This window comes from Choloepus didactylus, chromosome 22 (assembly GCF_015220235.1).
Source record: "Choloepus didactylus isolate mChoDid1 chromosome 22, mChoDid1.pri, whole genome shotgun sequence".
NCBI lineage: Eukaryota > Metazoa > Chordata > Mammalia > Pilosa > Megalonychidae > Choloepus > Choloepus didactylus.
The window spans coordinates 16,872,349-16,900,209 of record NC_051328.1 but is presented as its reverse complement, the minus strand read 5'-3'; the positions used below and the strand labels follow the sequence as shown (position 1 = coordinate 16,900,209).

At 36.1% G+C, this 27,861-nt stretch overlaps 1 protein-coding gene across 2 annotated transcripts in view; it reads left to right on the top strand.

Moving 5' to 3' along the window:
- The window catches only part of CDH8 (cadherin 8), a 407,112-nt gene that overhangs the window by 102,698 nt on the left and 276,553 nt on the right, over positions 1-27,861 (top strand). For both annotated transcript variants that reach the window (XM_037816314.1, XM_037816315.1), the window contains one exon: positions 23,266-23,560. In XM_037816314.1, coding sequence (XP_037672242.1) covers positions 23,266-23,560 — 295 coding nt within the window. The remainder of the gene's footprint in view (positions 1-23,265; positions 23,561-27,861) is intronic.

The window sequence follows — 27,861 nt, the reverse complement described above, 5'->3', positions numbered from 1 at the left end:
CATACTTGATTGCATTTTGCTTTTTGACTGAGTGACATTGGTTTTGTATCAATTTATTGATTCATTAATTAATTGATACCCCTCTCATGTTAAAAAAATCAGGCATTTTTTTTCTTGTTAAGATCTCCCAACTTGTGGACTTGTTTGAAATTCTACTGGTAAGCTCAGTACAAGAGAGTTCTTCTAAAGAGTCTTCTCACTGTGAGTGTAAACCAGCCAGTCCCAGCTGATATAGTTGAGAATGAAAACACCTGGTCCCAACTCTTTGCTGTCATAAAATGTGTTGTAGTTGCATGGTTAAGATCAGGAGTTCTGGAGTCAGGGTACCTGAGTTGAAGTCAGAGTTACTGGCTGTGTAACCTTAGCTCACCAGGCACATTAGTAAACCAAGGCTTATATATGAGTTTGTACATAGAAAGTGCATGGCATAGTACTGACAACAGGTGAAAATCTAAAGATCCTATAAGCTCTATGAAAGAACCATCTAATTTATATAGTCAACAAACGGTTCTGCTGCTTCCCTTCCTAAATCCATCAGGTGCCGTCTAAGACCCAGATATGTAGGTCTGTGGAATATAGACAGTTAAAGGATATTTTGTCCAGGTGACTTATTCAACAGCACCTGTACTTTGAATGCTTTCAAAACAGTCCTCCTACCACTCACTTTTATAGTATCTATAAAACATAGTGCTGTTCCATTTGCCCATTAAAAAGGATGCTAACCCTCACCCATTGCCTGTTACAGGGTTCATTGATATTGTGGCCAGTGGTGGAGTGAGAAGATGAGGCCACTGATCTGCGGGTGCAGAGTTGGACAAGAGAAGCAGGAAGTGATGGAGGAGGGCAGGAATGCAGGGACGTGATAGATACAGTTGTCAAGGGCTGAGGGCTGTCCTAGGCACAACTTTTTTTTTTTATCTCTTGCCTTAGAGCTGCTCAGGATCTTTGATAAAAGAGGTAAAATTGTAAGCAACCCATTATGTAATGTGTAATTAGCATATTCAGATGGTGGGGAGGCATTTGAATATTGAGAAAGCAGGTTTCCTTTTTTTGACTCAGCATCTGAAAGCTTACCGCAGATGAAAATACATGTTTTAAAATAAAATCAGAGCAAAAAATAAATCAAAGGTGGGACTACCAAAATCAGCAATATTTGAGGAAAAGGTCATGGAAAAGGAAAATAAATGCAGTAGCAAAAGGGCACAGATATTTTAGTAAATACAAAAAATAATATAATAAATTGGTCATAAACTTGTGCTACTGGTAGGATGGACAGTTTGACTCTCAGCTTGCTAGAATCCACTGCAAAGTGAAAAAGCTGATTAAGAGTGGAATTCAGAGAATCCATAAGAAATCTCGGGAAATTTGGCTATTATCTTAAAGTTGGGAATAGCTTTTTCCACCTAAGCATTTTTCTCTGCACAACACTACATGATGTAATGAGCAACATCCTCCACTCCAGCCCTGTAATAGCACAGTGAAGTGCTTCATAGGACTTTTAATTTTTAACCTTCTTTAATGTAGATCACAAAAGTGCAACTAAGGTGTGCAAAGTGCAACTCAGTGGAACTAACTCTACTGAGGGGAAGGACTAGTTATACAAATGATGTTGCAATGGAACTCTCATGTGTGGGGTCTTAACACAGTTTAGCAATAGATTTTAGAATATATAGAGCACCAATTTAAAATATGTTAAATTTGCATATCCCTTTTGTCCAGCATTGAAAACTGATGCAAGATGCAAGGTTAGAATTCTGCCCCAGTTCTGTGTATTCCTCTGAGACCCCCTCAACCTCTCAAAGCATCTGCACAGAAACTTTGTCCCTCCCATGACTGATTTGGACAATGTCTGACCTCGAAGAGTTGAGACCAGGTGCCAAAGACCCCCATACACAAGACTAGTGTATGAAGCAATTTTTGTGTGGGATTAACTTAAACTTTTTGACAGTGGAGTGGCTGGGAGGTACATAGCTAACAAAAATTTAATTGTTGTTACAGGATTATTTGGAATAGAATTTTCGAATAAGTTTACAAAATACGATATATAAAATGCCTATGATTTAACATTAAAAGGATAGATATGTACATGCATACACACACAAACATGCGGTGTATTTTGAAAGACATATACAAGTAGAAATAAAAGAACATTTGGTGAATCAGAGAAAAAAAGTTTTATTTCTTACACATCTATTATTGCCAGTCAACTGACACACTTCTATTTTATGTAAATTACACACTGACTCTGTAAGTTATTCTTATTCTTATACAGATGTAGAAACTGAAGCTAAGAGAAGCATTAATTTGTCTAAGTTACATGGTGTGTAAATCACAAAGCCAGAACTGAGGTCGAGGGCTGAGTGACTTAAAAACCTGTACTCTTTGTACTATAACATAATGTTGAATTACATGCAAGTAAATCAAGGCAAAAATGAAGAGAGGAGAGGAATAAATAAGAATTATCTCCAAGGCCAAGTGTTGGGGTGCTCAGATCACAGGTGACAGCTTGTGTAATGCTTTCTAATGCTCCTGTTGTTTTTTATTCTTTATCCTTGAAATTGCCATGCAGTGTATTAATGGCAGAGTTCAATGGTGGTAATTAGCTACTTCAAATAAAAAGTGCATAGCATCTTAAATGAGACCTTTTCTAACTGTTCTTTCCTCTCAAGCCTTACCATTAATTCAGCACACCCTAGGTGACAGTCTCCAGCATGTGTCTACATATAATAGCCATTACTATTAATCAGACTCATGTAGACTCACAAAAGAAATAATGGAACCTATTGAATAAAAATTACAAATTATTTAATAGTTCTTCCTTGCCAATGAGTACACTGCATCCTGGTGATTCCTATTTCATAGCCAACAATTGTTTAAATGCTGGGTCATTGGTGAGAATATGCTCCATCTGTCAGGTGTCACAGAAACCTAAGGACAAAAAATGTCTGTCTACCACCTAATGGTTTTCATCTGCTTGGTGAATTCAAGAGTTGACCTTTAGAAGAAATAGCTAACAAGGACACAGATCAGGGTGTTAATTTAGAAGGTGTTAAAAAGACAGGAAGCAAAACTATCTATAAATAAATCAGAAGATTTTGGAAAGGAATGTGGAGTATTGGAAATTAATGAGCTGCTGTCAAATAGACTTGCGTTCAAATATCTGTTCTCCCACTTGTTGACTAGTGATTTAAATAATCTGCTAAAGATCAGTTTTGAAGTGTTCATTCTAGTTCCTTCTCATATTTAGAGCTTAGATTTTTTTTTTTTTCTCCCAAGGAGACACCAGGAGAAGCGAGGGGATATTTAGAGATATTTTATATTTGCAGTGGAGGAAGAGAATGATTTCAAAGAAAAAATATATACATACGCATACATTTGGAGTACAAGATCAAAACTCCATGCTTCTGTCTCTTATTAGCTTGTGTGGACTGGAACTGCTTAACTACTCTGTCTCAGAATTCTCATGTTAGAAATGTGAACATTAAAAACCACCTTGTGGGGATGTTATGAAGATGAGATAATTCACGTAAAGCAATTAGAACAGTACATGGTGCCTAGTAGGTACTAAATTCAAGTTTGCAGCTTTCATCCTCCTCCATCTCTTCCAACTTAATCCTGCCACAGCCTGGCTGCGCCCTGGTGGGAGTCATCTTTGAAATAAAAACATTAGAGCTTTTTTGTTTGTTTTTCTTCTCCTGATTAAAAAGAATACTTTAGAGTCAAATAACTTACAAGATAAATGGCTACTTGCTATGATTCTCAATTTTAATGTTTCATGACACGTATTTCCTCTAAAGAGCCTCATGTTGTGCTTTTGCAGAAGAATGACCCTAGTTTACACTCCCCTTGAACATCATGTTGCATGCTGCTTTGAAGTAAGTGTGCATTAATTCCTCTAGAATTGCACGTGGATGCATTAATTATTTCCTAATGAGCTCAAATGGAGCAGATAAAAATAAATAAATAAATGAACAAACATATTTATATGTATATATAGAGACCAATTCCTTTCATTCTCTAACTAAAGATATCAAAAACGCATCTCTAACAACTAGAAATGATTATTCTCTTCCATCTGATGGCTTGGTTTTGGTGAAGAGTTCCTTGTGTTATTTTGTCAGCCTGGCCATGTCTGATAGGCATTTGACAGTGTTACCACCTCATGGTCTCACCTGCCGTAATTGGACGTTGGCAGTTTTCAATTAGTGTAAGCAACTCTCCTTGGGCTGCCTCTGCAATCTCTCACACGTATATTGTAATTATGTGTGCACCTCAATGTGTGAGACTATAAACATATGCTATATATTTGAATAAGAGTGCTGTCAACACTTTTAGAAGTGTATTAATTGTGACTGAATAATAATGTGAATGCTAATTCAGAGCAATATCCTGTGCCTGTTTGATATTTACATTACCAAATGCATCTCCTTCTCAGAACGATGAATTTTTAAAGTAAGAAACAATTAGTGATTCTCTGAACATTGTATATTGAGTGCCTTACAAATAATCCTCCTTAACTAACAGCTCTTTATTTTAAATTGTTTCTGTACCAAAACCGGCAGAGATGTTAAAAACAGAAGGTCAAATGTTAGTAAGACTTTAAGGAGACCTCCATTTTAAGTGTTCACAACATGTTTTGTTTTTTTTTACAGAAACTAATATTCATTTATCTTGATTATATCTCTCCGTCAATCACCAAGATCGTTTATATTTATGAGTGAATTTTTGAGTGTGATGTTCTTTAACCTTCACATGAGCACACATTGATGATATTTAGCAAGCTTATTATTTTCAGTACTTTTCAGTAGTGAGGATGGAGGTCAGGGATGTGGAAGTGGACTTCATTAATAAAAAATCCAGGTACCTGTGGATCTGATAGCAGGTAACTTTGGCCTGATATTTAACTCTTTAAGAATGGCGTGAATTTGCTATATCCCTTAGCAGGAGGATGAGATGAGAACCTGTACTGGGTACACAATAGAAGCATTAGAAATATTTGTTGACTGAATAAATGTATTTCCATATAATTAAGTGCTTTAATATTCAGGACACAAATGTTTCAAAGTCCCTAAAAATGTTTGAGATATAAAATTGATTATTCTCTAGCAGAAATGATGTGAACTATTTTTTTTAAATGGCATTTGCTATGATCAAATACAGCAATTCCACTTGGAATCTTTCGGGATTTAAAAAGGCAAGAATCACAGAAGGACTTTTTTTTCTTTTTTTAACTCTTAACTCAATAGTTCTCAAAGTGTGACTCCTTGATCTAAAGCTTTAGCATTACCTGGGAACTTTTTAGAAATACAAATTCTTGGGCACCATCCCAAGATTGCTGAGTAGGCCCCAGTAATCTGTTTTGACTTGCGATTCTGATGGTTGGTAAAGTTTACAATGAGCTAAGCGTACATATGGAAATGTGCTCATTCCTTCCTCCAGGAAGCTTGACTATGCTAGCCTTGTGCTATATATTTGACATATAGTATTTTATTTAACACGCACAGCAGTCTAGAGAGAGACTTTGTTTGCCCGTTTACAAAAATTTCATCAGATTGAGGCAAGATGAGTTTCAACAACCTTCCCCATGATTGGACAAGGAAGCTTTCAAACCCAGTTTTTGCGATGCCAGCGCTATCACTTTTCCTCTTAAATGCTATGGGGCTACATTGTACTGCTTATTAAGAGTAAAATTTCCACTGGTGACTCCAGGGACGGGAGATTGAATGAAGGCATGAATTATCAACTAATTTCAGTTCAGATAGTGATCTCCCTAAAAAACAAACAGACAAACAAAAAATAGTTTTTGAATTCTTGGCAGTGCTGTAGAATGAAAAGAGCTGAATTTGGAATTGAAAGTCCTGGGTTCAAATCTTCAAATCTCTTTTCCTTCATTCTCAGCAACTAAATAATGGGACTTATATAGTAACTATCCCCAGAGTTGTGGTACAAATAAAATGATGCTGTATATAGGGCAGCATTTATAGAATTTAATGCCATATATGAATGTTTTTGACAGAAATAGGGCACCATTAATATATTCTGTTAGCTGTCAATGAGCTTTGTTATTCAATTTCCAGCTGTTAGAAAGTGGGCAAGTGTAGTTTGCCAAATTGTGTAAATTTATACGATGATTTCCAGAAATCAGTTTTAAAAAGACATTTATAGTTTGTCTCAATTTTGGATTTTTAACCTTCTGAGCAATTTCCTATTTTACAGCTTCTGTACCAAAGCAGTTGATCACAGCCATTAGTCATAATTTTATGAAAAAAATAAAATTACCTCAACGTAGGACAATGGTGGGAGAGGTTATGAAAATTCCCAGTCCTGCTTGTCAAGAGATGGCTAAAAATTACATTTATAAAAAGGAGTTTAGCATGTATGTTATTAATCTAAAAATTACACATAACATTTGATGTCATTTATCTAAAAAAAGTAAAGTGAGAAAGACAGTATGCAAAATTGTATTTACAATGTGATATCAAGTGTAGCACAATTCTTTCTTTATATGCTTTTTTATACAAATCATTAATAGAGGTGGTTGACTCTGGGTGGAGCATGTTTTATTTTTCTGTGAATGCTTATTTACTTACCAAATTTTCTACAAGAAACATTTATTCCTTTTATAATGATAAACATATCCAAAATGTGTAAGGAAAATATAGAGATGTGTTCTGTATATTTCCGTAGAGTCCTTTAGAGCACTGATCTGGTTGACAACTGTGCTTGTTATCAAACGCCTGGATTCTCTCTGTACTATGATTGTGGAAATCTCTCCTAATTGTTTTGACTGTGTATGCATACAAAAATGGAAATTGAGCCTTGTTCTATTTTGTGGACAATTCTAACCACATATTTCATTTGCTTCGGAAGAGTTTGGTCAGAATGATATTATGATTGGATAGTTGACAAATCATGTAGTCGCAAAAATTTAGACATAGGAACATCCGTAGACAGTACTGTCTCAGGTGTGGTAGGGGCACAAAGGAGGTTCTTTCCTTGTCTTGCTGCTAGCCAGTCATCAGACCTTGGGGAGGTTATTTAACCTCCTGAATTCTTATCTTCTTATCTGTGGAATGGGAATGATATCTATCTCAGCAAGACTGTATGATAGAAAAGGTGGACAATGGCTTTTGATCATGGGTCAGAACTATTTTACTACTTTCTTGTCAATGTAATTTTAGGTGAAGGAGTTTTCATTATGTTCCTTATAAAATTAAAATCATGAATATTTGTTATTTCTCATACAAACAATGCAAGGTATGTAGTTTGGTCATGTGGTTGTCTATCATCTATCTTCCTTTCTGTCTGTTCACCCATTAATAAAAGGCAACCAATGAATGATCATGATGATCATTGCTATTTTCCTCACAGGGTTATGTGAGATGGGATATTTTGTGGGAAATTTCCAAGCATAATGTCTTAAATACTAAATTTTTATTAAATATTATATTTCTCTATTAATTATTATTTTTCCTTCCTTCTTTCCTCCTTTTCACACCCACACCATTCCCCTTCTTTCTTCCTCCTTCTCATAATCTAGATATCCCAGACTAGCAGCTCATGTCTATAATAAGTTACATTTAGTTTTTAAAATCAACTTTATTGAGATATGATTGGATTAAAGTTAGTCATGAAGTTCTCAATTTTTTTTTTGTTATGGGACCCTTTTATGTTCTTAAAACTTATTGAGAAACACAAAAAGCTTTGGTTTAGATGAATTATATTTATTGATAGTTGTCACATTTGAAATTCAAGCAGAGGAAATATTTTAAAAAGTAAGTCATTTAAAACTAACTGTATTCAACCTAAATATTAGCATAAATGACATACTTCAATGAAAATAATTACATTTTTTGAAGTAAAAAGTTTGCGAGAAGTGTGACAGTTTACATTGATGAAAATCTCTTTCATGTCTTGAATGCTCTAATAGAAGATCACTGGATTCTTATATCTGCTTCTGCATCCAGTCTCTTTCAAAACATTGTTCTTTTTGAAGTGTGTGAAGATAGTCTGACCTCATACAACTACATAGTTGGAAATGGGATGAATATTTTAATAATCTTTTCAGATAATTATGGATATTCTTCTTTCATGGCACACCAAATTCTACATAAGTGGTAGTTTCTTAAAAGCTAGTGGAAGTGTGGAATCTTAAATGATATCAATAAATTTTTGTACTTTGTTACATTAAACCATTGGTCTCACTTATACCCTGAATGGATATTTTAAACATTAATGATTTTCTGAAATTATGCATTGGTCATTTGGAAAATATTGGATTACTGAGTCATAAAATATCTTACAAAAGTTGACTCATTTCATTATACAATATATTTTAAAATCACATCCATTAATTTCAGCATCAATCTAATGTAACAGTCTTTAAGTATCTTGAAGTCATCAAGCTCCTAGTGGCAGATAGAGGTTTTACAAAATTTTGCTAGAAAGCTCAAATTTGTCATTGGCAACAGATATTCTTGGTTATCTTTGGTGTGATAGGCTTATTTTATTCATTTTTCATAAAATATGTGCCAAATGCTCAAGTCTAAATAGCCATAGTTTGTCGATTAGTCTTTTATTCCAAAAGAAATTTTCCATTAAAAAAATGGCTAGTCCGGCTTGAGCTCAAATAATCACGTTATTTTCCTTGAGACAACAATCATACTTCAGTATGTAGCGGAAGTGCTTTATGTATACTGTCCATTTCATTACAGACTAGTCAAAGATGTGTGCACAGGATTAAGATAAAATTAATATATTTTCTTACTGTATCATCAAAGATGACCCCAGGGTCACCAAGGCAGGATCTGTGGACCCTGCTTTGAGAACTGCTGCTCTAGGTGTTCTTTCTTTTCAGTGCTCCATCCAAAGTCCTGACAGAGGTGTTTCCTGTCGTGGTGGGGTAATGGCATCCTCACTGACCTAGAGACAAAGTCCTGCATTTTTTTTTTTTTAATTTAACTTGATTAATGGTGACTGAACTCACAGGGCCACAGCAGCTTTTCATCCTCTCTGCCCAATTCTCCCAAACAGCCTGGTTACTTACAAACAAGCAAAATCACAGGCACATGAACACAAATTGGCAAGTAATTTGTCCAACACTAAGCTGTATCAAGCCTTTATCTCAATACAGGGTCACTTTCAAAGTACCCTCAGTCTCACATCCAAAAACAATTGAGAGGCAACTTACTTCTTGAACACAGTCACTTCAGAATCTGCCAAAAAGAAAATCTACATTTGTATTGTTCAATAAACATCTTGAAAGCCTGGTTTTCTTCTTGTATCTCTGACAGTTTTCACATAAATGATACATGCCCCCACATTTCTTCTGCCTTACTTTTAATTTTGTTAAAATTAAAAGTAAATAAATAATACACAAAAAAAGTGAATCTTTTCTCCTAACCCCTCCCTCCAGGCAAGCTCTTTTGTCATTTTCATCCCTGCTCCTTTTTATATCTATTACTTTCTGTTTATAGTAGCTCTCTGAACTTCTCACTGCAAATAAAACTGGTACATCTCATTAATAGAAAAAGGGTTAAAGGGGCCATCCAATCTGTCTGGTAGTTGTCTACGAGGCCACCAGGCCAGACAAAAGTTTTCTCATGAGTGAAGAAGCTGTAAATGCAAATATCCACTTATAGTTTTCTACCACAAACATCGAAATTCTGGGAGGAGGCAATGATATACGGGAGAGCTTTTTCCTATATTCAGAAGGGCAAATTGCACATCCATTATAAAACTAAAGAAATGGTACACCATCAGCGTTGAATGTGCCACGAAAGCTTGCATTAGTTTACTTCTTTTTTGGGGGGTGGGGAGATGACTACATGATGATTTGAGTAGATGTTTCCCATTAGTAGATTCTGATTTGCAAAGTATATTTAATAATTCTCCAGTTTATCAGTATAATCTGCCACTTCCCTACCCCCACCTCCTAGGTTTGCTAGATTTCCCAGAGCTTGTTCTACTGGCAAGGAAAAGTTCTCTTCTTTCCCCAGGGATGTTTCACCATTAGGCTTCCCGCATAGGGGAGTTTCTGGACCCTGGACTCTGAGGTGTTAATTGGGTGTTAAGGGTTTCCAGAGGTCATTAGATCTAGGACTGGCTTTCTCAACCCTGTGCCACAGGGATGAGGATTCTTATCTTGACTTTATTTCACGAGACTCCTAGTGAGCAAGTAAGATGCTAAATTTATGTTTGAACAAAAACACTGAAGAGGTGATAGTTTTGTGAACAGTGAAGTCTTAGGTTTCACATGCTGTGTCTTTTATTCTTCCTTGCCCAGTTGTGATTCTGGCACGTAACATAAAAATAATAACATAGAGCATGAAATTGAGAACCAGATAGACTTCAAATTGAATCCTTTCCCCACAATTTGCTAGTTGTGATATGAGCAAATGCTCTAAGTTTCTAATCTTCAATTTCCATAATCTGTAAAATGAAGAGCCCAGCATATACCTTATACAATTGTTATCATGATTAAATGAAATAAGAGGAAATGTATAAAATATATCTAGTGTGGGGAATTTCTTAATTAATATTCTTGAAGAAATGGCTGAATATTGGAGGGACTGGGTTATCCCCTGTGCCCAGTAGCTTACTGGTAACAGTATACTTTCTGAGGGAATATGCATGGTAGTATATTGAAAATGTTAAACAGCTATATGAATGGGAAGGATGTTGCTAAATATTCACAGACTGTTTGAGCTAGAAAACATTTGAAGAATAATTTAGTACACCTTCCCTCATATTACAGATAAGGAAAGTTGTAGCTAGAAAGAAGACAAAGTTTACTCAAGGTCAGTAGCTACCTGATATGTACACTTACCAACATTTCAACAGTTCTATTACTGTATCTGTCTAACATAGTGTATCAAATTTCTCTAGATACTGTAACAAAACTACCACAAACTTAGCTGCTTAAAACCACCCAGATTTACTGACATAGAGTTCTGTAGGTCAGAAGTTTGACATGGGCTAAGATAAAGTGGCCTGACTGTGCTGTGCTCCTTTTTGGAGGCTGCTCTAGGAGAGAATCCATTTGCTTACCTCTTCCATCTCCTAGTGGCCACACACATTTCTTGGCTGTGAGCCCCCTTCCTCTATATTCAAAGTCAACAACGTTGCATCTACCTGACCATTTTTCTGCAGTCGCATTTCCCTCTGACCCACAACCAGGAAAGATTTTGCACTTTTATGGGCCCATGTAACTAGATTGAGCGCACCTGGATAATCCAGAATACTCTTCCCATCTCAAGGTCTTTAATTTCATCATATTTGTAATGCCTCATTTGACAGGTCAGGTACTATATTTACAGATTCCCAGAAATAGGATTTGTGTATCTTGTGGTGGGGGGAGAATTATCATCTGTCAGTAGGGCCAGTGCAAGCTGCAATCACCATACTGGATAGGAAAGATATTCATAGATAATTAACTGGGATGCTTTAGGAGGGTTTGAAAAAATGATATATCCTGATTAGAAATAGAACAAAATATTGTCTAAGAATTGTTTATTTGCTATCTTTATACATAAGAATTAACATTACTATTATTATTAATGCAGGAGATTTACAAATTACCAATAGGTTTATTTATAGTGCAAAAACACTAAGGGCAACTTGAGGTTTTCTTTGAAATATTGTTGTTGCTGTTTTTTTTTTTTTCAGTCAACTTCTAGGTTCTCTTGGTGTGGACTGGGTGGGGAGGAGAAATACACACACACACACACACACACACAACTGCAGTGTTGCAGACTCTGTTGTTAGCATCTACTCCTGATCATCTGATAGAATGCTAGAATCCATTTCCAAATCTTTACTAAATGGATAATGATACTTGGAAGAAGAGGGGCAAAAATTTAAACGGCTTTCATATACATATTATTCTCACAACAATTCAAGAGAAAATTTTTGATGCTGTTGGTGTAATTGTTAATATTTTTAAAAGAGGGGAAATTTAAGTGACTTGCCAAGATCGTAGCTGGTAGTTGTTGGTCTTTGGATTCTCATTTATCTAAATGGAAGAAAGCCCAGTAATCTAATCAATCAGCCATACCTTCATCTACCCTCATTCCCCCATGCATTCCTCAATAAAGCCCTCTACCCACCCATCCTCATGCTTTCAATTCTCTTATCAACCCATTCACCCATTCATATATCCTTCTATTCACCCAATGAGTAGTAATGGCTGAAAAGTGAATATGTGATAATTTTTGTCAAATCTGAGTTTTATCCATGACCCTCTGCAATCTTAACTTTGATTGAGATAGTTTACAATGCTCTAAACTATATCTTCAGGGGTTGTGAGTGGTTAACAGAGGTATGTTATTATTAGGCTTTTTGTTCAAGAAAAATGTGATTTGCCCACATTCACACCTCTACTAAATGGCCCAAACTAAAATGTGGTTCTTCTACATTATTCATTTTTAAACTTCATTTGCAATGTTCTTCCACATACACATTTTGATTGTCCCACGGTCCCTGTATAAATTAAGAATTCCGGGGTCAGGAAGAGACTGTCATTTGGTTATCCACCGTGTCCTTCCCTCCTATGCTTTGTCGATTATTTGGACAACAAGCTGCATCCTGTTTAACAAGTAATTGAGATTATCACGTCAGAAATCTATCTCATATTTTCAACTCCTGTTAGTACTCTGACTTACCAAGTTCTTTTGAAACATAAAGAACATTGTCCCAACCTTCTCTGGACATTTTTCTCTTTCCCCACAGTACAACTGAATGCTCCACTGTAATTTTCCCTTAAGAAAATATCTTGAATACCTGTTTAAAATATCCATATTTGTTTAAAATCCATTTCCCTTGTTTGGCTGGTAATCCTGGATGTTTTTTTCCACCCTATTCCCCTTGCCCATACTGTGTGTTAGTTGTTTCTATGGCACAAAAACTTCCCCCTCTTTTGTAGGGTGTCTATAGATGTTTGGAGAGAACTTGTAAGGAAAGATTGTATTGTTGAAAATTAACTATATGCTGAAGATTTTCCTATGAGAAGCTACCATAATTTATAGCAGGTCTTCCAGGACTATGTCATCTGTTGTAGTGTAAGAAGTGGGACAGTGCTTAGAGATAGAAAAGGTGGTCCTGTTTTCCCCAAATAGATCTTTTAGTGAGAAACTTTGTGGTCCTTCCAGTCCACCCACTCACCAGTACATCCATCTGTTCAATCACCCATTGACTCACAATGTTCAATGTGAGTGGAACCTAAATGGGAGGAGACCTGAGAATCTTATTCAGTCAGCCATGCCTTAGTTTTCTCTTCCCTCCACATACATTATCCAAATATATATGTAAATATATATATTTACATATATATACATATACATCTTCTTCCTCTTAATTTTCTTATCAACAGATTGATGCATACACTCATCCATCCACACATCCAACCATCCATCCATCCATCCTTCCACCCACCCATTGATCCATTTGTCCAAGTTCTTATCCAGTAATTGGTTCACTATTTCTACTTATACATACTTTTGCTCACTCAGACATCTATTCTTTCACCCCACACACATCAACCTCCCACTTCTAGACTTACAGGTATTGAGTAACAAGAAATTAAAAAAGCCTCCAGTGATATCTACTGTCATTTCTTATGGAGTGATTGAATAAGTATCAAATATTGAATAATAATAGATGAATAACCGCAAACTTCTATCTAGATCATTTAACTCAAGAAGTCCCATTCTTTTTTGCTTTTAAATTAAGCATCCATTCAATTTACTGGAGCCAATAACTGTTGACAATCAAAAATAAAAAAAAAAATAAACAAAGGCTGGGGGAGCCAGCCCCGGCAGGCCTGGCTAATACCTGGGACAGCCTCTAAGTGCTGCGTGGTGGGAATGGCCAAACACCCAACATTCAATAGCAGTTGGGACAGCCACATGTGCTTGCACTGGGGGTCAGACTGGAGATGCCGCCCCATCTCTCGGCTGTGGTCCTCCTCGCATCATCCAACTCCCCTATAATGCTTTTGATTTATCTCTATGATGTGGTAGACACAAAAGTGAGACTCTCCCATGCTGCCCAGTGGATGACTGAATGAAATCCAGTTTCTCAGAGTAAAAAGTTCCTGTGCTGTGTGGATTCAGCTGTTCCTGTGTAAACAAAACACAAAGCAAGCAAGGCTTTAGCATTAGCCCACCGTCACTATGCCTAAAACAGCCTGACGGCAAACTTTGTAGAGTTTGGAAAGCCCCTCCTTGTCGGAAATAAAGTGGTACCTATAAGGGAATAAACGCTCTCTCGGTTCTGGAGGAGAAAAGAATTTATTTCCGATCTTGCAAGATGGGGCGTCCAGCCAAACACGTGGAAGGCTGGCGCGCCAGAGGAAGAGAATGGCGATGTTTAAATCTCCTACTCCTAATTCGCCAGTCCCTCCCCTGTTTCCCCATTGACTGGGTACTACAGAGGTTACAGCCTATCCGAGAACACTAACTAATTCATCTTTTGAGATTTTAATTTGTACAGCCAATCCCAGAGAGCCAACTAGCTCATTATTGAGATTTTGAACTGATTAGCCAATGCTCCCCCAAATTTTTATTTTTTTGCTGTGAGTTCCCGCCTCTGATACTACCTCATGTCTCTTTACATCAGGCAGATTCTCTCTTCTCTTTGTCTGGGGCTTGTTTAAACTGGTTTTGCCTCCATTTCCCTTATTCCATGCTGTCTCTATGTGAAAACGAAACTTATTCCTTTCTTACACTCCTGAGGGCCCAAACACAGACAGATACTGTTCCCCCACATCAGAAGCTGTAGATCCAAGTCCCTGGGAGCTTTTCCTGGGTGGGCCATCATCTGGGGATACCAGGATATCCTCCCAGGGTCTATGGGCCTTGCCTCCTAGAGATGGTGAAGCATCTTCCACCCTAAAACCCAGGCATTCTGTCAAGCCTATAGTCAATTAGTTCTTGAAGATGAGTAAAGCTGATCTAGGCAGAGACGTTGAGGCTGAGAGCAGCACGTGTGAAGGCCCAGAGGCCCAAGAGAATTTGGTGTGCTTATATAGGAGTTGGATGAGGCTTCTGGACTTGGTGGAAACAGCAAAGTCTGTTAAATCAGAAGTGAGTTTCCACTTTAAGGGAATACACACACACACACACACACACACACATATTTCGGTCACATTCTTATTTCTACTAGAAATCAATGTCTTATCTTGAAATCTGACCCACTATGTTATTAGGTGTATTTTTTGTTGTTGTAGTTGTTGTTTAAATTTTGTTTGTTTGTTTTTTGGAAGGCAGTCTTATTTCCAGGCTTGATAGAACCTATCAATGTAATTCCTAAGTTCAAACCCCAGAAAAATTCACCTTATGTACATTTTCATTTGAATAATGTAGTATTTGGAACATACTGGGCCTTTAACAGTGTTGTGTATTGTTGCTTTTTTTTTTTTTTTTAATTATTAGAGAAGTTGTAGGTTTATAGAAAAAATCATGCAGGTCACTATATCCCACCCCCTGTTATTTATTGTTAATTTAAATCAATACAAAGCCCCAAGTGTTAGGTACTGTTTTTAAAAGCATTTTACAAATAAGGAAACTGAGGCTGTAAGAGATTAAGAAAATTGCCTGAAAGTTAGTTTTTATTTAGCTCTGTTTCTTACTAGTTTCTCATTCTGTATCTCATAATATGAACTACTATTTATAAATCTTTGATTTCCTTAAAGAAATAGATTTTTTCCATGCCTGTAAGACTTAATATATTAGCCAAGCTATTATCAGCAAGCATAAGAAAAGATGTGCCCAGCAGAAGGGGCCATTTGCCTTTTTATTCTGTGATCGCTTATGTAAATATTGGAATGTTCACCCTATCACTTAAAGGGAAAGAGAAAATCTGAATATACAGAATTTGAGCATTCCCAGAGCGTTTTTTAGACCACTGTAAGATGAGCATATTTAAGCTATTTTTCTCTAGCATCATAACAGAATTAATCCATCTAACTCCCCTTCATTTGAATCCTATTAGCAAGGATGCTTTGGCTTCATTGGTGTGTGGATCTTTATATAAAGGAAGATTTTGCTCATCATGATAACTTATTTCAGACTTCTGGGAGCTCTATTTATCATAGATACATTGCCTATTTTTTTAAAGTGATATTTGTGAACTTTATTGGAATCTGGCTAAGAGCAATGGATTTGCTATAGGGCTGACATATCATGTTTCCAAAACTGTAAAGCTGTGGTCCAGACTGAAGGTGGTAGTAAATTTGCCAAGGTCACAAATATTGGCTTGGGAGGACTATTGGGAAACAGCTTGCCAGCCTCTTGTCAATATTCTCGGTTTGCATGCCTGTTAGCTGAGCATATTGTCTTCGTATTTGTATTTCCATTCTGTTTCAAACATTTAGAGGATGAATTGGTTCAAAGAATGTGCCATGGACAGTGTGGTTTCATATGCATAGCTTCTCTATGTACAGATTAAACTCTCTTGCCATCCATTGGCAGTGTAGGTAGGATTCTCTCTTTGTCTCCTCCTCATCTGGTGAAACAGGAGGTCTCCAGAGTAACCTGTTACACTTTGCTTAGAGTCCCTATAGAAATATGGCTAAATGTGTATGCTATGGGATCTGACTCACTGAGTTTCAACTAATTTTGTCATTTATTAACTGTGCAAGCTTGAGAAAGTCAGTGTATTTACTGAGCCTGAGCCTCTCAACCATGAAATAGGAATAATAGAAATTGTGACCCCATAGAGCTTCTGGGAGGACTAAATGAGATAGTGTGCATAGAATTCAGAGTCCAGTAATGGAGCCCCATTAGGCTCCTCATAAATTCAAATTATCTTCATTATTATGGTGATGTCCGAGCAAGGAGCAGAGTACAAAAAAAGGAAGAAAGGCTTTTAGGTTGATCATAGCTAAGACCTGGAAGACTGAAATATTATGGCCAATATAAAATATTTTGCCCAAAACATAAGATAGTTAAAAGTTCACTATTTGGAAGAACATTTCCCAATTAGCCTTCCCTTTCCATCCATTGGAAACACACTTACTATTTCTCCTGAGCCTTATTTAATAAAGACTAGACTAAAGAACAAAGGATACATTTGTCCATCACCAATTCATGGTAGTTATTTTTAGGAGAAAGAGTACTGTATATGTCTCAGAGAGGCAGGTAAAAGGATAAGTACATTAATAACCAGGCAAAGATGCCCAATATAAGTCTAAGGAAAGGGGAATATAAAATTCATTACAAGGTGTAAGGCATTAAGATATGTCTTATGCAGACAAAAAATTTAAGACTTTTATGAGCATTTACTAGGTGCCAAATTCTATTCTTGTTGTTGAGGATACATGAGGAATAATGTACATAAATGCCTTGCCCTTGTGAAACTTAACAATTTAAAAGAGTAGCACAAGCAATGCATTTCTGTTCCTGGATGTATTTTCAGGTGCTTGTAGCCAAAAACAGAAGTTCACTTGCTCGTCCTTCCAGTATTGTATTTTTCTGGGCGTCAGTCCCCATGGCCAGTTCAAACTCTTCAATATGCAAACCAGGAGTGACACAGAAAGCAAAGAACAGGTCTGAGATATCAGGATGCTGCACATTTACCTGCTGCAAAGCATTACTAAATAACTTTTTGCAAAGCAGAAGTCATTTCTAGTGTAGGATGGTGTGTTCTATTCATTTAATCAAAGATTGTTTTCTTTTAGATTTTCACCCCTGAGGACAAATTTAAGGACAACTTGGTTTATATGGAATTACTTGGAGAGGTTTTATTATTTCATTGAATTATTTTTTCCATATACTGTGTGATCACAAGAGTAATTATATATTCCCAACTTGATCTTATTAAAATCTTGGAGTGTTTTTAAGCCAATTGAATAGTTTTAGTTTTATGATGTGATGTGTTTCTGCAGTTTGTTAGGGATACAGCTACTGGATGAAAGATAACTACATTTGGATCCAATTTAGATTTACTGCAGTAGTGTAACACTTAAGCATATAGAGGCCTCTTAAGTTATGCAATCCATCATGACACTCTCTCTCCTTGCATCATCTATATTTATCATGGTATAAGATGTTTGATTTAGCTCTAAAGCATCAGTAGCAAGTGGTTGTCTAGTTCTTAATGAATACGATGATGGAACCTCAGTGTTGCTGGCTATGGAAAATTCCATGTTTGGTCAACATCATTTTTTGAGATGTTTTGTAGTACCTAAGAGGGCTGAACTACAAGTTAAAATAAAAGTAAATCTAAAATTCCTGGTCCTCCTGGGGAGCAGTTCAGAAATCTGAAAAGAATTCTTATGATCTTCTCAATCTTTCTCTTTACCTGCCCCCTCACTCTCTACCAGTCTCTTTATGTGCCTGATCCAGTTTGAAATCCTGTATTCCTATTGTTTCAATATTTAGACCCAACCCCCTACATTGCATCTAAGTTCCTGGTCCCATTTTGACATCAATTGGTTGTGGCTACAGGTTTAGACCATCAGTCTATTCACTGACAGAATGATAGCATGGTTTCTCCCCGACGGGCATTCTACTAGATACTGGCAATACAGTGCTTTCTGTGATGCAATTTAATTCAAGAGAATTGAGCTTGCTATTCTCTCCAAGGGTGAATGGATTCATAAAGGGATGAGAAAGTGAAAGAGATTCATTTCAAATTGATCCCTTTTAACCCCTTTAGGTTCCAAAAGATTCTGATTCTATCTCAGTTACTTAGACACTTCTCTAGGGAAAGGTAAGGAATTTGAGACACTCACCCATGAAGTCTTTTTGGATATAGTGGAAATTCAGAAGAAGTTCTGATGCCAGAGCTAACCAATTTTCTGATGAGGAAGAGAGTTCCCATGTAGTTCACTGAATCCTAGTCCTCATGTTTCCTCTAGAGGAAGTGGTGGACAGAATGCCCAAAACTGATCCTTTCTAGTAACAGAATCATAATTTGATATTGAAATAGGCACTCATAGGGAAGAAGTCATCTCCTCTAGTCTCTGCTGTCATAGGACTACTTTAAACTCCTGGGAATCCTGTGTGAGAGGATGGTAAAGAGTTTGAATATTATTTTTTTTCTCATAATAAATATGCACAATCCATGAGAGGGAAGGATGTAGATGATAATGAAGGCCTGGGCTATTACTCTGATTCTGAGGACACTGATGTCTACGTTAGAAGAAAATTGCATCTTTCATCTCTCCATTATCCATTCATTATCCATCCAACTATCCACTCATCCCCCCATCCTTCCTTTCATCAACCCACCCATCTACTGTATCTTAGTTCTTATGTCAGGTGCTAAAATTGAACACATACTTGTTGCAGCTCAAGGGCTTTGCATTTATAGTTGATAGGATTTTAGATCTTTGTGCCTGACTTTTCTAAATTCCTTTGTTCCCTTCTTTAAATCATTGTTTTGAAAATCAAATGAGAAAAGGGTGTTCCATTTATTTACATTCACTTCACTCCACAAATATTTATTGTATTTCCTACAATATGCCAGACACTTTACTAGGCAGTGGGAATACAAAGAAGAGAGAAAATACAAATGCTTCCTCTCATGACTTTTATAATATAAGCTTGTGTTTTAATTGGGGAATGTTATGCAAATGTTTGGAAAGTGGTGAGGTTGTAATGGTGCAGATATACACAATTAAACTCAATTAAGGTAGCAGTCCTGTTAGGATCCCTGAACTTGAAGAATTGACATGAAGGATTGAGATCACTCTTGGTCCACCTGGTATTCTATGCTTCTCTAAACAGGCCGTGGTGGGTGACCAGAGGGGTTGGGATTTGTTTAGTTGTAGATTGTTTTTGTAGATCATCTGGTTGTAGATCATTGGTGCTGACTGGACTTTGTGAATTGGTGTCTACATTTTCTCTCCTAACTCATATTCCTCTTTCTTTCCATTGTCTTTCCTTAAAGGCATACCAACCAATTCTTATTGCTTTTCTAGTCAAATCCAAACTCCATATGTTGGTTTCAAAACTGAATAATCTGGCTCCTGCTTTCTTTTCTGTGTTTCTTTCTTGCCACCTCTCTTGTCAATTCCTTGCTCTCTCCAGATTAAATCATCCCTGGTTTCTCTAACAGTGAGTTTATTAACTCTGCCAGGCACATATTTCCTCCCTCTTTGGAATCAATTTTTAACCATTACTTCTCAAAGAAGACCTTTTTCAAGGTTAGGTAAAATTTCTTTATGTTCTCCCAGACTTCAGTTCTTCTCCTTGCATAGCTCTCAAAATACATTTGAAACCTGGAAATTGACTCTAAGTCATGTGCTATTATGACTGCCATTTGCTGATTGTGCATTTTCTGGAAAAGAGCCATAAAAATTTCTGATTCTCTTCTTCTCATTGGCAACAAAGAGAAATGTTCACTAGTTTATTGTGAGAATTATATTAGATTTCTATATGTAAAGTGTTCACTAGATAATAGTCAATAAATGAATAATAATAATAACTATACTTCCCCTAAAATTTTGTTAACTTGTATTTATCTCCCACTAAAATATTGGTCTTTGCAGGCAGAGACCATCTCTGTTGTTCAGTGTATTAAAGAGCATGGGTTGCTCTGCACTTGTTTATTGAAAGAATGGGTGAGGTCTTTTTGTACTATAACTAGTGCAAATAGTCTCATCACCCCAGGACCATTTGCACATGGTCCTTATAGTTTTAATTATCATGCAGAAGTAGTCCCTGGGAGAGATGATCATCACACTTCCAGATGATGCACAGTGTTTGAACATCCGGCGCATTTTGGATAGTATCTTAAGCTACATGATCTCACAAAGAGGCCACAGGGTGGGTTAAATTGACAGGGAAGTGCAGTTGCATTGAAGTGAATTTCACATGTTTTCGTAGACTTAGGTCAAGACCAATGTAGAAAGCAGCAGCTGGCAGCCATGAACCCAGAATCCTTCTGAGGTGCAGACATGGAGTCTGATGTGCATTTGCTATCTGTAAATTGCCATTTTGAGCACCCATAAGACTTCTCTTTGTAATGTTAAATTGTTTACCCACAAGAGCTATGTGAAAGTGTGTGTGCATGTGTGTGTGTGTGATACAATTAATACGATAAAATGAATGATTATAGAAACACCGTAGTCTGTTTCAAAATTATCATTGGCATTTGGACCAGTGATCTGGACTTTACTGGTGTTGGCTACAAATGAATTTCCCAAAGAGAGGGGAAGCATATAGATTTACTAAGTTGTTTTCATTTTTTCATAGCGCTATATGTGTAAAGCTGTCTTCAAATGGAGCTTTGGGAATTTGTTCAGGTTGGAACTGGGCTGTCACAATGTTTTCAAATAGTTGTATATGGTTGAATAGAATATGAAATTAAAATAGTTTTAGTTATTGCACACTTACTATGGTCAGTTCAATTTTTTAATATTTTAAAAATCTATAGTGTTAGATTTTAGAATCAACTCTGCATGGTAGGTATCTTTTTTCCATATTATTAGACGAAATAACTGAGTCTTAAATAATGCACTAATTTCCCAATTCACATAGCTAGAGAGACCTGAACCTTAGTTTGTTTTATACTCTTTCAAAAATGCAAGTTTGTTCCTTTTTCTACCTCATTTATTTTTAAACACAAGGGTACATCTAGATCTAAATTAAGATTAAAACAAAATTTACTAATCATAAAAAACAGAGGCTATTGAAAAATTGAAGGAAAATGTGGCATAAGTTTTAACATAAAAGCACAAATAATAATAAAACCAACTTGAATGGTCTATTTTTTCAATTAACAAGAATATTATGGTCAAGAATCACATGTAACAATATCTTCCTGGTCTCAGGAATTCCTTGTATGTGAATGGAAGTCTCTGAATGATATATTATTCAAATTTTCTTTTTTTAATAAAAATGCTAATAGAAATGTTAAAATGCACATAAATTAAAATGATCATAAATTAGGATTAATATCACATTAGTGAATTATAATCCCACATTCATTAAGATAAAGTGGCATTTCAATATTTGTTCCTGTTAATAAATTTAATACAATAAATGAAAGGGATACATTTTGAAATTCAATAAATATTTGATGCAATCTTATGCTTTAGCATTTTTTAAATATTCAAAAATAAAGTAGGAGATCTACATTCATTTGGATTCTTTGTTGCTATTTTATCTCTCTTTTTTTAAACAATCCTTTCTTTTCATTTATTGAAGCACTAAATAAAATTTAAATGGACTAAAAAAGGGAAAGAGCCTGTTTTGAATAAAAGGGGTCACAAGAGAACTCCATGTCTTTTGAATTTCTAGGAGATTCTTTCCATAAGACACTTTCTTTTTTTATTTTACTTTTTTTAAGGAACAATATTTGAAACCTCATACTGAAACAGCCAGATCTAAAATACATTTAAGTAATTGAGCTAAAATGAAAATATGCACATTTAAACTGTGTTTTGCAACTATAATTCAATGGACTTTTAAAAATGCAAACTAAAGAATATGTATTTTGTTGTTGCTTTTTTTTTCTTTTAAACAGGAGTCAACATAATATAAAGGAAAAGCACTATATATCAGGACACTCCTGTCTTTCTCTTGAGAGTCAACTATGAGAACTTTGAAGTCAGGGATTCCATTTTCCCAGAACCTACCAGAATGTTTAAAACAGATTAGGTGTTTGGTAAATATTTGTTGCCATGACTCAGAAGTGACAATGTCACTTTTCAGAAGGGTTCTATTTTTTGTAGGCATGCTCACATTTTCTGGTCTCAGTACCCTTCTCTGTAAAATGGGAATAATTTTCCTGGACTTGAAGAGTCAAAATCAAAGGGAGGGAACAAATCTTATTCAAACTTAAGGTTTGAGTAGATGATCAGACTATTAGAATTATTTTGTTTATATAAACACAGGAGACAGATTTGAGTTGAATTCTGTGTCTTCCACACTTGGTTGCATGAAACGTGAGCACTGGTGTAGTAGCTATGTGCCTTGTCAAACCTCAGATTTCTCATGTGTCATGTGAAATATTATAACTCATTGTATTTTTTAAATCAATTAGATAATCATTATATGAGAAGTGATTCAAAGTTCTTTACGTACAAATCATGATCCATTGAAGGTAGCTAATAATAATCACTTTAAATACATTTATCAATAGTTTAAAAGGAATAAACATATAATGCAATTGCATAAACTTTTTCCAGTTACTGTTAGCAGAAATTGATGAACTAACAATTACTATAAAAAGGAAGAATAATACTTAATGAGGAGGCATTGAAAACATAACATTGTAGATCGTCTTATGACTAACTCATGCCACTTTTCATTTTAGCTTCACACGGACCTGGATCCTGGGAGCAAAAAAATCAAGTATATCCTATCAGGCGATGGAGCTGGGACAATCTTTCAAATAAATGATGTAACAGGAGATATCCATGCTATAAAAAGACTTGACAGAGAAGAAAAGGCTGAGTACACCCTAACAGCCCAGGCAGTGGACTGGGAGACAAACAAACCTCTTGAGCCTCCTTCTGAATTTATTATTAAAGTTCAAGACATCAACGACAATGCACCAGAGTTTCTTAATGGACCCTATCATGCTACAGTGCCAGAGATGTCCATTTTGGGTATGTATGCATTCAGTGTCACAGAACTATTAAGGGGCATCTTTAAAATAGCTCCTGGCATCAAGGATGGTGTGCTGCTGAGTAAAAGATATTTATTACCGTCTTATCTCTAATCTGAATATTCATACCCCCTTTTTTGGCCTAAGTTCCACAGCTCAATAGCTTTGGTCCCCTAGTGATAGGAATTGACAGAGCAATTTATTAAAATATTTCTCCTTATACGACAATACTTAAATAGGCTGAATTTGTATTCCTCTCATGGTCTCATAGTTCGAATATTGTTACTGAGGCGGATTTATCAAGATTTGTTCCAACATGCCAGACTAATCCTTCTGATATTTGTTTGATGTTTAATTATTTGTTTGTGTATATTCACATGCAGATGCAGCACATAGAGGAATAGAGAAAAGTCTAGGATAGATATTGGATTGAGCTGGTGGGGAGAATCCCGAGAGGATTAGGCAATCAGAGGTACCAAAGAGACTTCAGTTTTCTGGCCACTTGATCTTAACTGACCTTTCCTAGGAGCACGCTGTTATCATTGACATACATTGACACACTCTCACTTTTTTTGAGCCATTGAATCACCCATTATACTTTAAGAAAAAAAAAGAAAGAACTTTTTTTTGAACCAGTGAAACATCCATTACACAGTATAATACAAGTTTATATCTCAAAAACTGGTTTTTATTTTGTGTTCCTTTTTGGATCTGCTAAAATACCCCGAACCCTGGCCTTCGTACAGGAAACTTCTCACCCCAAACTTCTATATTTAGAGGTATTTTAGAATTCTCCCTTGTCTGACAAAAGGCATAGACAGGATCCATATTTCAAAATATAAGATCACATATGTATGTAATATGTGTCTTAATTTGTTTAAAATTCTATTTAAGACAACCCGTAAGGATGCATACTATGCAGCAAAGTCACATAAATTAAAACCAGGTGAACATGAGGAAACAAAGAAAACAGGTAGGGATATAACATAAAGATCGAGATAAGTTAAATGTAGACACGTGCATTCATCTTGCCAAGCCCCCAAATTTGGCGCTGAACCAAGAACTAGGAAAATTACAAATATTTACCAATATGAAGACCAGAAAGAAATATTTGGTTGAACAGTGTCTTCAACAACATCTTTTCTGTGGATACAAATACAAGTGAAATTTTGAATGTGGTTTTCAAAGCTAAATTTGGTACCCGTTTTCATGTTCAGTACATAGGGGCCTTACCCTTCCAATGTGGTCTTGACATTTTAATCTATTTTAGTAAGCCAGTGTGAAGCATGCACTTGTGTGTGTGTGTGTGTGTGTGTGTGTGTGTGTGTGTGCGTGTAGGTGTGATATACCTGTTGAGAACCACCTGGGATATAACTTTCAAATAACGAAAAGCATTGATAGAAAAGGTGCCTCATTTTGCAAATATAGTATTCTCCCTCATTTTTTTCCTTTTTTCCTTTATTTCTGAGAACACATTATCCTGTTTCTTTTTCTCTACTTGTTCTGCTCCTTTGATGCTTGAATGACTTTCTCTTATTTTGTCACTTACTCAATATTATTTTGTTTCTCACAGGTCTATTTTCTTTCCCTTTTTCTCCCTCTCATTCTACTTCTCCTCCTCCTTCATTTCTTTTCTCTTTTCTTCCATTGTCTTCCTTGGCCAAACCATAGTTTCAGCAATTTGCTCACTATGAGTGGCTTTAAAATGATATCCTCAACCCCATCTGCCTGCTTAATACAGTAATCCACATTCTTAGCTGCTTCATGAACACTTCCACCTAGATGTCCCAAATATAGCTCAAATGCCACACTAAAAACCCAACATTAATTTTTCTTATGATATATCTTTCTGCTTTCTGATATCTACTATTTTATCTATGATCCCAAATGCCCTATACCCCCTGTCCAAAATGTAAGAAACATCATTGAATTCTTTTTCCTCCTTAAAACCTCAACAGCATCTTGCCCATTTAATCACTAATTGTAGTCGAACCAGACTTTGTAATGGAATCTTTTGTTTCTTTGTTTGTTTGTTCCCTTTTTTTAAAATGCATTTTTATTGTGAACATTAACATATATACATAACATTGATAACTTTCAAAGTACGATTTAACAAGTAGTTAGACAACAAATTTTACAGATTATCATGGGTCACAGTTCCACAACTTCAGCTATTTCCATTATTGAAAAATATAACATACACAAAGAAATGTGTTAACTTTTGATATAAAGCTCAACAAGCAGTTATATAGGTAATTTCAAAAATTGTGGGTTACAGTTCCACAGTTTTAGTTCTTTCCTTGTTATGCAATATAGGATATATACAGGAAGGTGAAGACTTCCAAAGCATAATTCAATGAGTAACTGTAGAGCAAATATCAAAGAATGTTATAGGTTACAGTTCTACCATGTCATTTACCTCTGTGAAGCTATTCCAACACCTCAGCATCTAAGAAATATGTATATATATACTATCAGTATTCATAGACCTTTGTTAAATCCCATCTTGTCTGTTGCTACCCCTTCCTCTCACTTAATCTCTCTTCATTTTCAGGGGTGTCGAGACAGTGACCTCCCTAACTTGTTCATATTGAAGGGGGTATAGACAGTAAAGGGGTTGCATCTGATTGTTATTCTTAAAAAGGCTGTTGCCTCTGGGTTTTAGGACTTGTCTGGCATAGGAATACTCTGATGTATTTAAGTTTCTGAGACATACAACTTAGCAAGTGAATATTCTATAGAATCTCAGGGAGGGACCTAGGTGTTTGGGGAATACTTTTGGGAAAGGCATGGTATACTGTGGCCATTCGGGATGTCTAGCTGGAGCTTGCATGAGAGAAACCTCCAGGATAGCCTCTCGACTCTATTTGGGATCTCTCAGCCACTGTGACCTCAGCTTGTTGCCTTTCTTTTTTCCCCTTTTGGTCAAGTATGCACTTTCAATCCCTTGCCCAAGGCCAGGCTCATTCCTGGGAGTCATGTCCTGAGTTGCCAGGGAGATTTCATTCCCCTGGGAGTCATGTTCCTCATGGTGGGGAAGTTAATGAATTATTTGCCAAGTTGGGTTTAGAGAGAGAAAGGCCACATCTGAGCAACAAAAGAGGTTCCCTGGAGGTGCCTCTGAGGCATAATGATAGGAAGGTTCAGCCTCCCATTTACAGCTCTAAGTTTCACAAAAGCAAGCCTCAAGTCGAGGGCCTGATTTACCAAGTAGAGGGTTCTTAACTTCACTTAATATATATTCTATCCCAAGATAAACAGTCAGTTTCTTACATTATCTTCACTTAGTTGTACAATCATCATCACTCTCAACTTTAAACAATTATTGTAACATAAAACATCCCAGAGCTCTTATCAGCTGCAGGTTATCTTATCAGCTACTCTGTGTGTTACATGCCTTTAAACAACCATTTACCAACATATTCACCTTCAATGCGTCACTGATACTTACAAGCCCATTAATGAACCATAGTCATACCTGACCATTCCCATACCATTAAGTTCACCCTCATTATCATATCTGTACATGTTAGATTATCATTCCCCCTACTAGCTTTTATTTCTAAGTCCCCTATACTCTACATTATAAGACACTTATTTTACATTTTTCATGGAGTTCACATTAGTGGACAATATCTCTCCTTTTGTGTCTGGCTCATTTCACTCAGCATTATGTCTTCAAGGCACATCCATGTTGTCATATGTTTCATGACCTTGTTCCTTCTTCATGCTACATAGTATTCCATCATATGTATATATCATACTTGTTTATTCAGTCATCTGTTGAAGGACATTTTGTTTGTTTCCATCTTTTGGCAATTGTGAACAATGTCACTATGAACATCAGTGTGCAAATATCTGTTTGTGTCACTGCTTTCAGATCTTCTGGGTATATACCAAGAAGTGAAATGGCTGGATCTTCTGGGTATATACTGAGAAGTGAAAACTAGATATCTAGTTTTCTGAGGAACTGGCAAACTGTCTTCCACAATGGATGTACCATTATACAGTTCTACCAGCAATGAATAAGAGTTCCAATTTCTCCACCTCCTCTCCAGCATTTCTAGTTTCCTGTTTGTTTAATGGTGTGAGATGACATCTCATTGTGGTCTTGATTTGCAGCTCCCTGATAGCTAGTGAAGATGAACATGTTTTTCATGTTTTTTTTTTAGCTATTTGTATTTCCTCTATGGAGAAATGTCTTTTCATGTCTTTTGCCCATTTTATAATTGGACTGTTTGTACTATTGTCATTGAGTTGTAAGATTTCTTTAGATAAGCAAGATATTAGTCTCTTATCAGA